Source organism: Temnothorax nylanderi, unplaced genomic scaffold (genome assembly GCF_030848795.1).
Source record: "Temnothorax nylanderi isolate EJ_2023f unplaced genomic scaffold, tnyl_v1.0 TNYL_tig0001_pilon, whole genome shotgun sequence".
NCBI lineage: Eukaryota > Metazoa > Arthropoda > Insecta > Hymenoptera > Formicidae > Temnothorax > Temnothorax nylanderi.
The window spans coordinates 689923-702364 of NW_027249063.1; the positions used below are offsets into that span (position 1 = coordinate 689923).

The window sequence follows — 12442 nt, forward strand, 5'->3', positions numbered from 1 at the left end:
ATCGTTTGTACCCGTTTGTACCTCCGTTTAAATCGTTTTTTTTTTTTCTAAAAAAAGGCATGTTAAGTCGATAGTCGAATTTATTGTTGCCGCTTTTCCGCGATGCTGATTGGTTTTCTCGCTGCGCTTACTTCATTTGCAGCTGTCATCGTATATTTTGACAGTTGTGTGTATCAAGAAATTAATAGTGTAATAGTAATAGCATAATGTTAAAGCTAAATAGCGCGCGCAAAGCGCGCGTCTGTGGTGCTAGTGTTTCTAAAGTCTTAAGGAGTTAGAGGGGGTGAAAAAAACGCCAGCCCCCAAATTTAAGATATCAGAAAACGCCCAACGCCATTCGAAGGAGAATTGTTTGTACCCGTTTGTACCTCCGTTTAAATCGTTTGTTTCTAAAGGGTTAAGGAGTTAGAGGGGGTGAAAAAAACGCCAGCCCCCAACTTTAAGATATCAGAAAACGCCCATCGCCATTCGAAGGAGAATCGTTTGTACCCGTTTGTACCTCCGTTTAAATCGTTTGTTTCTAAAGGGTTAAGGAGTTAGAGGGGGTGAAAAAAACGCCAGCCCCCAACTTTAAGATATCAGAAATCGCCCAACGCCATTCGAAGGAGAATCGTTTGTACCCGTTTGTACCTCCGTTTAAAACGTTTGTTCCTAAAGGTTTAAGGAATTAGAGAGGGTGAAAAAAACGCCAGCCCCCAACTTTAAGATATTGGAAAACGCCCAACGCCATTCGAAGGAGAATCGTATGTACCCGTTTGTACCTCCGTTTAAATCGTTTGTTCCTAAAGGGTTAAGGAATTAGAGGGGGTAAAAAAACGCCAGCCCCCAACTTTAAGATATCAGAAAACGCCCAACGCCATTCGAAGGAGAATCGTTTGTACCCGTTTGTACCTCCGTTTAAATCGTTTGTTCCTAAAGGTTTAAGGAATTAGAGGGGGTAAAAAAACGCCAGCCCCCAACTTTAAGATATCAGAAAACGCCCAACGCCATTCGAAGGAGAATCGTTTGTACCCGTTTGTACCTCCGTTTAAATCGTTTGTTTCTAAAGGGTTAAGGAGTTAGAGGGGGTGAAAAAAACGCCAGCCCCCAACTTTAAGATATCAGAAAACGCCCAACGCCATTCGAAGGAGAATCGTTTGTACCCGTTTGTACCTCCGTTTAAATCGTTTGTTTCTAAAGGGTTAAGGAGTTAGAGGGGGTGAAAAAAACGCCAGCCCCCAACTTTAAGATATCAGAAAACGCCCAAAGCCATTCGAAGGAGAATCGTTTGTACCCGTTTGTACCTCCGTTTAAATCGTTTGTTTCTAAAGGGTTAAGGAATTAGAGGGGGTAAAAAAACGCCAGCCCCCAACTTTAAGATATCAGAAAACGCCCAACGCCATTCGAAGGAGAATCGTTTGTACCCGTTTGTACCTCCGTTTAAATCGTTTGTTCCTAAAAGGTTAAGGAATTAGAGGGGGTAAAAAAACGCCAGCCCCCAACTTTAAGATATCAGAAAACGCCCAACGCCATTCGAAGGAGAATCGTTTGTACCCGTTTGTACCTCCGTTTAAATCGTTTGTTCCTAAAGGTTTAAGGAATTAGAGGGGGTAAAAAAACGCCAGCCCCAAACTTTAAGATATCAGAAAACGCCCAACGCCATTCGAAGGAGAATCGTTTGTACCCGTTTGTACCTCCGTTTAAATCGTTTGTTTCTAAAGGGTTAAAGAGTTAGAGGGCGTGAAAAAAACGCCAGCCCCCAACTTTAAGATATCAGAAAACGCCCAACGCCATTCGAAGGAGAATCGTTTGTACCCGTTTGTACCTCCGTTTAAATCGTTTTTTTTTCTAAAAAAAGGCATGTTAAGTCGATAGTCGAATTTATTGTTGCCGCTTTTCCGCGATGCTGATTGGTTTTCTCGCTGCGCTTACTTCATTTGCAGCTGTCATCGTATATTTTGACAGTTGTGTGTATCAAGAAATTAATAGTGTAATAGTAATAGCATAATGTTAAAGCTAAATAGCGCGCGCAAAGCGCGCGTCTGTGGTGCTAGTGTTTCTAAAGGGTTAAGGAGTTAGAGGGGATGAAAAAAACGCCAGCCCCCAACTTTAAGATATCAGAAAACGCCCAACGCCATTCGAAGGAGAATCGTTTGTACCCGTTTGTACCTCCGTTTAAATCGTTTCCTTTCTAAAAAAAGGCATGTTAAGTCGATAGTCGAATTTATTGTTGCCGCTTTTCCGCGATGCTGATTGGTATTCTCGTTGCGCTTACTTCATTTGCAGCTGTCATCGTATATTTTGACAGTTGTGTGTATCAAGAAATTAATAGTGTAATAGTAATAGCATAATGTTAAAGCTAAATAGCGCGCGCGAAGCGCGCGTCTGTGGTGCTAGTGTTTCTAAAGGGTTAAGGAGTTAGAGGGGGTGAAAAAAACGCCAGCCCTCAACTTTAAGATATCAGAAAACGCCCAACGCCATTCGAAGGAGAATCGTTTGTACCCGTTTGTACCTCCGTTTAAATCGTTTGTTTCTAAAGGGTTAAGGAGTTAGAGGGGGTGAAAAAAACGCCAGCCCCCAACTTTAAGATATCAGAAATCGCCCAACGCCATTCGAAGGAGAATCGTTTGTACCCGTTTGTACCTCCGTTTAAATCGTTTGTTCCTAAAGGTTTAAGGAATTAGAGAGGGTGAAAAAAACGCCAGCCCCCAACTTTAAGATATCAGAAAACGCCCAACGCCATTCGAAGGAGAATCGTATGTACCCGTTTGTACCTCCGTTTAAATCGTTTGTTTCTAAAGGGTTAAGGAGTTAGAGGGGGTGAAAAAAACGCCAGCCCCCAACTTTAAGATATCAGAAAACGCCCAACGCCATTCGAAGGAGAATCGTTTGTACCCGTTTGTACCTCCGTTTAAATCGTTTCCTTTCTAAAAAAAGGCATGTTAAGTCGATAGTCGAATTTATTGTTGCCGCTTTTCCGCGATGCTGATTGGTTTTCTCGCTGCGCTTACTTCATTTGCAGCTGTCATCGTATATTTTGACAGTTGTGTGTATCAAGAAATTAATAGTGTAATAGTAATAGCATAATGTTAAAGCTAAATAGCGCGCGCGAAGCGCGCGTCTGTGGTGCTAGTGTTTCTAAAGGGTTAAGGAGTTAGAGGGGGTGAAAAAAAACGCCAGCCCCCAACTTTAAGATATCAGAAAACGCCCAACGCCATTCGAAGGAGAATCGTTTGTACCCGTTTGTACCTCCGTTTAAATCGTTTGTTCTAAAGGGTTAAGGAGTTAGAGGGGGTGAAAAAAACGCCAGCCCCCAACTTTAAGATATCAGAAAACGCCCAACGCCATTCGAAGGAGAATCGTTTGTACCCGTTTGTACCTCCGTTTAAATCGTTTGTTCCTAAAGGGTTAAGGAATTAGAGGGGGTGAAAAAAACGCCAGCCCCCAACTTTAAGATATCAGAAAACGCCCAACGCCATTCGAAGGAGAATCGTTTGTACCCGTTTGTACCTCCGTTTAAATCGTTTGTTTCTAAAGGGTTAAGGAGTTAGAGGGGGTGAAAAAAACGCCAGCCCCCAACTTTAAGATATCAGAAAACGCCCAACGCCATTCGAAGGAGAATCGTTTGTACCCGTTTGTACCTCCGTTTAAATCGTTTGTTCCTAAAAGGTTAAGGAATTAGAGGGGGTAAAAAAACGCCAGCCCCCAACTTTAAGATATCAGACCGCGATGCTGATTGGTTTTCTCGCTGCGCTTACTTCATTTGCAGCTGTCATCGTATATTTTGACAGTTGTGTGTATCAAGAAATTAATAGTGTAATAGTAATAGCATAATGTTAAAGCTAAATAGCGCGCGCAAAGCGCGCGTCTGTGGTGCTAGTGTTTCTAAAGGTCTTAAGGAGTTAGAGGGGTGTGAAAAAAACGCCAGCCCCCAAATTTAAGATATCAGAAAACGCCCAACGCCATTCGAAGGAGAATTGTTTGTACCCGTTTGTACCTCCGTTTAAATCGTTTGTTTCTAAAGGGTTAAGGAGTTAGAGGGGGTGAAAAAACGCCAGCCCCCAACTTTAAGATATCAGAAAACGCCCATCGCCATTCGAAGGAGAATCGTTTGTACCCGTTTGTACCTCCGTTTAAATCGTTTGTTCCTAAAGGTTTAAGGAGTTAGAGGGGGTGAAAAAAACGCCAGCCCCCAACTTTAAGATATTCAGAAATCGCCCAACGCCATTCGAAGGAGAATCGTTTGTACCCGTTTGTACCTCCGTTTAAATCGTTTGTTCCTAAAGGTTAAGGAATTAGAGGGGGTGAAAAAAACGCCAGCCCCCAACTTTAAGATATCAGAAAACGCCCAACGCCATTCGAAGGAGAATCGTTTGTACCCGTTTGTACCTCCGTTTAAATCGTTTGTTCCTAAAGGTTTAAGGAATTAGAGGGGGTAAAAAAACGCCAGCCCCCAACTTTAAGATATCAGAAAACGCCCAACGCCATTCGAAGGAGAATCGTTTGTACCCGTTTGTACCTCCGTTTAAATCGTTTCCTTTCTAAAAAAAAGGCATGTTAAGTCGATAGTCGAATTTATTGTTGCCGCTTTTCCGCGATGCTGATTGGTTTTCTCGCTGCGCTTACTTCATTTGCAGCTGTCATCGTATATTTTGACAGTTGTGTGTATCAAGAAATTAATAGTGTAATAGTAATAGCATAATGTTAAAGCTAAATAGCGCGCGCAAAGCGCGCGTCTGTGGTGCTAGTGTTTCTAAAGTCTTAAGGAGTTAGAGGGGGTGAAAAAAACGCCAGCCCCCAACTTTAAGATATCAGAAAACGCCCAACGCCATTCGAAGGAGAATCGTTTGTACCCGTTTGTACCTCCGTTTAAATCGTTTGTTCCTAAAGGTTTAAGGAATTAGAGGGGGTAAAAAAACGCCAGCCCCAAACTTTAAGATATCAGAAAACGCCCAACGCCATTCGAAGGAGAATCGTTTGTACCCGTTTGTACCTCCGTTTAAATCGTTTGTTTCTAAAGGGTTAAAGAGTTAGAGGGGGTGAAAAAAACGCCAGCCCCCAACTATGCTTATCGTTTTTGTCGAGTTCTGTTAACTGACTTGAGTCAATCGCTTTGCACCATAACTATACACATTATTACTTACATGTAACTGAAGCAAAAATATAATTAATTGTTATCTTTATATGATGAGATTATGATGAGCACTTCAAACCTGTGATGGAAAAAATAAACCAGCTCTTTATTTATGCTTTATTTTATTCATCAATATGTGTGAATAGACAACTTTTGTTATTAATTATACATTTTTTAAAGCATTGGTAAGTTTAATTTATAATATTCGTGTGAATTATTCACTTCCAGATGTGGCATTTCTTTTCGGGATTCATTGCACTGCCGACCGGGCAATTGTAAGCTTCGGCGAAATCTTGTGAATTTGAAACGCTTCCTATAATTCTCAACCGTCCGGGGCTATGTGAGTCACGCTTAGCTTTATTTATGGTACTATTCATTTTTGCAGCTTCGCAGCACAACTGCAAGCGTTACCGCAATTTCATATATTAACGCACATAATTATTCCTAAAATTTAATTATTACACCTTTGAATTTACCAACTGAATTCACGATACTTACATTAGCAAAGGATAAAAAGAATAGTTGATCGTTAGTGAGATCCTCAAGACCTGGCAATACAGTATCCGGTTTCCCGCATTCTCTTTGTCTCCTTTGATACGCTTTAAACGCTGCCTCTAATCCCATTGTATCCGCGATATTCTCTCCTGCAGTCTGATTGCCATAGTTCTGCAATTTTTGACAATTTTGAATAAGTATGATCAAATAATAAATATGAAATTATACGACCGTGTAAGATATACAATCAAACAAGGGAAAACGTCGTAATCGGTCAGGACTGGATCTTGCTTGTCCGAATAATATATATTAATTTTAGAGTGACTTTTTACGTACAATCCTTTGGCCCTTGGCAGACCACGCGCCGTTACTTTCGGACATAACGCAGTCTCATATATTACGCATATATTATTCGGACAAGCAAGATCCAGTCCTGACCGATTACGGCGTTTTCCCTTGTTTGATTGTATGATCAAATATTTTTAAAACGTACGTCGAAAAAATAACGGTAGTGTAAATTAAACAGTAATTAAATGTAGAATAGATAACGCACCTTTATTGTGTAATTCGATGTCTTGTCAATGGAATAATTATTAAATTGCTCGACAAAACATTCTGCCCTCTTGCCATATGCTTCGGCCATTGCGGATAACCATTCCACAGCATTTCCGTTCTTATCATATAAGTGTCCTAAAAATTATTTAATATTAAGTATTCTTTGTTGTTCTTGTCATACTTTTAAAATCTTTTCAAAAAGCTTTTGAGATGCATTTTAAAATAAGCTGATAGATATTATTATATTGTTGCAACAATAAAGCGTTGCAATTTAATAAAGTAAACGATCTAATAGCAAATATTACTTCATAACGTTACCTCTATTATCAAATCCGTGATTAACTTCGTGACCCATGATCATTCCAATAATACCATAATTAATAACTCTGGAATAAAGAGTAAGTAATTAGATAAAATTTTATTAAGAATTATAAAATTTTTAGAAATGATGTAAGCTTATTTGTACTTATCGTTATAGTCACGTTAATAATTTTAATTGTTCGAAATTGTTCACTTACTGTGGTCGACCATAAGCAAATAATGGGCTCTGGAAATCCGCTGCCGAGATAGCTATAATCGAAAAAGAGATTAATGTCAATAAACATGAATATAGTTGTAAATTATATTATAGATTTAATTCCACTAAAAAGAAATATTATGAACCTATGGAATTAGCACCCGGGGAGAAATAAGCATCTACCGTTGTGGGGTTTATCATTATTCTGTAACACGGAATTTATTATATGAATTTGCTTTACAAATTAAAGAATAAAGCTGTAATTACACTGGAACAAATACAAATGCGTTATCTTACATGTCATCAGCACCTTCGTCATCTTCTAACAATAATTCTCGAAGGCTTTTCCACTTGCTGTATCTATCATAGCTGAGTATATTCTCGTAATACGATTTGCCGATAACGAGCTTTAACAGAAGAGAATAATTAAGTAAGACAGTCACTATGTAGTGGTAATTAATACATTTTGAGAAACTTACTCCTTGAAAATATTGTATAACCTTAGTGTTATTCTTAAACCAATCTGGATACCCGATAAATTTGTCTAGATTCACTAATTTTGCTAAAACAAAATCCTTAGTATCCTCATCCATCCAATTTGATTCTTTAATTTGATACTCGACTTCTTTTTGTATATCGTCCACCATGTCCGATGCCTGCAGTAGGAATACATGATACGATTGAATAAATATATGGTGGTCTATTTTTTATTGCTGAACTGGCTGCAATAGTTCAGAGTTTAACTTTTTTACTTCACATTTGAATGAAAAAGATAAACTCTGAACTAGTACAACCAGTTTAGCAATAGAAAACATACCCATAGTCAGAATAGGTATTGTTATAAACGTCAGATAAAATAAAACTTTCAATTATCAACATAAAGTATTTACAGTTGCCGTGATTTCATCTGAGAAATGGTTCCTGACATATTCGTACGCCAGAATGACACTCATCTCGGCTACTTCGCGTGTGCATTTGCGCGATCTATGAAAACGATTTATGATTAAATTGATGTCAGTATAATTTAGAACGAATTCAATTTTGATTTACGCGTTAAGATTATATTAAGAATAAATAATGTGACATAAAAATTGAATGTACTAAAAACGAATTATATTTCTATCGACTTAAAGAGCAAATGGTTACGCTGATAATCATGTAAGAAACAATTTCCAAAGATGTAAAAGCTTGTATATCATACCTCGAGGAAATTCCGAGAACCTCTTTATCATCATTCTCCTCTCTTCCTTCCCATGCATAGTATAATTTTCTCATTTCACTTGTGGTAGTTTTTATTATTCTGCTCAAGAAGTTCCAATGTATATAGTTTACTGAAACATATCTTGCGTGAGCACGTCCATCGACGACATTTCCTTATTATCGCTGCATTTCTTTCAAAATTTACCGATCGTTCGACTTGATGTCTTATCCAGCAAAGCAACAAGAACCTTGAAGTAATTTTGTTGACTAATTCCTACAGTTAAATCATCACCTATTTGCACGTGGGCCTCATCAAATAATTCCCCAATTTTGTACACCCAGTTAATCTGTGTTGCGTTAATCAAGCTTAGTTATTCAGGGAGATATAATTTAACAGATTATATTTGTCAATTAAGGAACGCTACTTACTGCGCTGTTGGGAGTTTTAGGTTTCTTTTTATCGTACCATTTCTGAAAATCATTGAGCGTCATACTCTCAACATCTCTGTATCTCATAACATCTCCTGCAGTAATCTAAAATATATTATTATTCAGGCTATTATACACTCTTCTCTTTTCATTGCCTGTAAAGTAGATTACACTTACCTCGACTAGTTTCACTTGAAATTCGATCATGTCTTGAATATCTTTATCCATATGTTCCTCTGAGACTTCGACGCCTCTTGTTTTAGCTATAGCGCGAGCTACTTTCGAGATGTAATTAGCGTATTTTTTCAGATTGTTATCTTCGTCGATCATTTCTTTTGTGTTATCCTGCGGTGTTGTCGCCTTTAAAGTTTCTTTCGGTCTCTTTATACGTTCTTGCTTTACGTGATTTTTTTCGGTTTTCCACAAGCGTAATTTCTCACGAATATTTGTCGGTATTGCCCGTTTTTTTATCCCTTCTTTTTTCGTCTTATGATGGTTGTTCTTGGAGTGGGTACTAGTCTTCATCTTTCTACTATGTCCCAATTTTTTGTTTTTTGCTAACTTGCCAGTCTTTTTCGTACTAACTTTTTTCTTCGGATTATCATCGTCATTCTGTTCGTTTGTGTCGATATCGTTATTTTCTTCGTCATTATTATCATTATCTTTATCGTCATCGTTGTTATCACTTTCATCGTTATCGTTATTATCATCTTCATTTTCATCGTTTTTATTATTACCACTTTTGTCATCGTTTTTTTCTTTGCTTCCACGTTCTTGACTATCTTTCTGCTCGTCGCTGGCATTCTCGTCGCTTTTGTCTTCTTCCTCTTCGCTGTTGGTTTTATTCCAAAGTCTATTTGAACCCGTAGGTAGATCTGGAATATCGATCTAGCAACAAGTACTTAAGCTAAAGAAAAATTGATAGTAAAAAATTAAGACGAATGTTTTGAATATAAATGTACGTCCACGTATAATGCAAAGAGCGACGTAGAATATAAGCGCTCGATAATACTATGAGATACATGCAAATGGTGTATATGTGTATAATAACATTATAGAGACGTCAATTACATCGTAAACACGCTTTTGGATTTGAGTAATGCAGGCATAATGATAATCTTAACAAGAAGCTTATGTCGTGATAAGCTACATACATATACTACTTTCCAAGTCTCGTTCGAATCATAATCGATGTTCACGCTCACGTCGTGAAAAGCATTTCTTCCTGTCAGGCGCACATATTGATCATCCACTTTTTGCCAGCTGTACTCCTGCTCGTTCCATTCGTCCTGTTCCATTATCAATGGCCAGCCGCCTATCCGCGATAAGGTAAAGACGAGCGGCTCGAGCCCATCCCTCTCCATTGCATCTGGAAGCATTTCGTGAATCAGAAATCATATTGTAGAACGCAATTATGTATAATAGTAATAAATATTAGAATTTTCGCACAGCGTTTTAGTGATTCGAGAGCCATTCGCGCTTACCTGTATTCATACACACCGCATACCACTTCTTAGCGAGCTTCACCGCCAAAAGATCGCTTTTCTTGGGACCCTCGTCAAGAATTTCTACAAAATATTATTTAATTTTCATTTTTTTAATATCATTACACATAAGTTTGAAATTAAAGTTCAGGGTGATTTGGCGTTTACCTTTTATTTGCCTCTGGACGTTTATTTGCGCTCTTTCGAACATACTCCAGGATTGCAACTCATTTGGGATAGGATTATGTTCTGGCCATTTTCCACAAGCGTATTCATAGAAATCGTCGCACGGATCCGCAGATTTGTCCATGCTCTCCGATATTATCCGAGCTGGAAGAAGAGATAGAAACAAAGAAAAGACAATGAATAAATATTGATTTAAATTTTCAGATTAGGTGTTAATTAAAATACAGCTATATATCTATTGCCGTTTAATAAATACCTATTTTTTTGCACTCCTGAGATTGGCATTCAGTCGGCTTGTCATCTTTCTTTTCTTTTTCCTTATTTTCTTCCTTATTTTTATCCGGTTCATTATTTACGCCAAATAACCAATCCAAACGTGAAGGATATCCCAGATTTTTCGATGGTGTGGCATTTTTTACTAGAAGCACGCCAATAAAGGCGCTGAAAAGTGCAATTCAAAATGAAATAAGTATAATGTATTATAGAAGTAACAAAGTGTATGAAAATAATAAGCAAAAAATAAATATAATGTATAAAGAATAATTCTTAATTAATTTCAGTATTTGTCAGAAAGTAAATTTAGAATTCGAAACAGGAAAGAAATGTCATGCAAATATGAATCGTTTAGGCTTTACCTTTCCTGAATTACAATCAATCAAGGCGAATTAGTTTCTTTTAAAGAAAGTTAGAGGTATCTGATTTGCTTATTATTGATACCGTATTAAAAAGAAAAAGATTATTATAAGTTACTTACAGAAGGATGAACCATCTCATTGTCGCAAAACAATCTGAGGTTGATATAAATTTTAGTTGTGCTATGTGGTAAATATATTCTTACGTTCTCTGTCGCTGCAATGTAAAATTATTTGTTGCACAGCATACTTTTATACATCCCTATTTGCAGGAAGGATCCTGCAACGCAATCATATCAAATTGATAGAGCCGAAGGCCGGAAAGGCAACTTTTGTCTTTTTGATTTATATTTATTATGCGGTACTTGTGATAACGGATATCAATGCCGTATCTGAAACCCACATATTAATTTAAACAATTTCCTGATTTTTTCTCGCGTAAACTTTTATTAATATTGAAAAATAAAACACGACTTTTGAATAGTAGATCTCTAAGAATAAGCCCTTTTTCTTTGAATTCAGAAACGATATGTAAAGAATAATGATAAAAACGGGTGATATAAGTGCCGAGTAGCTTTTTAACAGCTTCTTATGGTTAAGTTATTTTATTTACAGGTATTATAAGTGATTATATTATATAAGAGTGTAAAAAATATATTTAAATAATGTTTTTTGCTTTTCTCGAAAAGGATATTTATCATTTCGTTAACAGTAACAATGCAATTCTAATTTTATTTGTCTACTTATCTACTGAATAGCTTTATAATGGGAAATATAATTTTTATCATTACTACCAGCAAAATTACAGTGAATAAGCAGAAAATCTTGCAGAGCGCAGTGTCTTTACATGGACGGCCGGAACGAACTGACAGCGTATTCGCGGGGGGTATTCCGTGTTAGTCTATGATATTAAGATCATTGTAGGCGCGTAATACAAATAGTTATTGAGTTAAACAGTGGCACGGAATTGTCAACCGCGCGGTAATATCCAACTCTCCCCTATATATTGGTTATTCTGCATCAACACTATTATCCAGGATCGCCCACAGATTTTTGATCGAGTTCAAATCTGGAGACTGCAGAGGCTATTTGAGCTGTCCGATTTTGCAGGAACGAGAAAATGCTTGACTTCTTTTATTGTGTGTTTTGGATCGTTATCTCGCTTGAAAATACAATTATATTTTAACTAGAACCTCAGCAGAGGAAGACTACTCCAAATTTTCAAATTATGTCAATGCAGATATGCTGTCATATTTCCATCAATTTTTGCAAGATTTTTTATTCCTGTCTATAGTAAACATCCCTAGACCATAATATTTTCTCCACCAGGCACTCTCCATTTTACACTGAGAAACCTATTTTAGTTGAATCAACTAAATCTTTTGGTTGGAAAATTTTGGTTGGAAAACCAAGGATTCTTTGGTTGGATATGAGCAAACAAAATTCTTTAGTTAATATAACAAAAAATTTAGTTCACATAACAAAAAATTTTCCAACCAAAAGATTTAGTTGATTCAACTAAATGGGTTTCTCAGTGTACACAGTTTTCCGAATATGATGATCTTGAAGTTCCTCTCCGTGCTTTCTCCAGACTCTAATCAGCTTCTTTTGTCTAAATAATTTGAATTTGCTTTCATTTGTCCATGGAATTTTTTTTACATAGAAGTTCAGTGACATATTTGCAAACTTCCGAGCAAATTGCAAAGAATTTTTCTTATTAAGCTCTGTTAAAAAGTCGTTTATTACGCGCGAACCGGCCGTGTAAATTTGCTTTACTAATTGTAAGTCTACGTATATATATAGTACGGTCAGAAACATTCAGATGAGTATT

At 37.2% G+C, this 12442-nt stretch overlaps 1 protein-coding gene across 1 annotated transcript; it reads right to left on the minus strand.

The window, feature by feature from the left end:
* Window positions 1–5216: 5216 nt before the first annotated feature.
* LOC139771179 (membrane metallo-endopeptidase-like 1) lies at window positions 5217–11447 on the minus strand. The gene is made up of 19 exons (XM_071703787.1): window positions 11418–11447; window positions 10734–10828; window positions 10236–10420; window positions 9962–10123; window positions 9794–9877; window positions 9464–9678; window positions 8487–9197; window positions 8310–8414; window positions 8086–8227; window positions 7882–8011; window positions 7571–7664; window positions 7160–7336; window positions 6978–7087; window positions 6827–6885; window positions 6682–6733; window positions 6482–6549; window positions 6162–6298; window positions 5612–5779; window positions 5217–5511 (listed from the first exon to the last, which is right to left on the minus strand). Exons 2-19 carry the CDS (start codon window positions 10751–10753, stop codon window positions 5332–5334), a joined length of 2799 nt encoding a protein of 932 aa, XP_071559888.1. The 5' UTR covers window positions 10754–10828; window positions 11418–11447; the 3' UTR covers window positions 5217–5331.
* Between the last annotated feature and the right edge of the window lie 995 nt (window positions 11448–12442).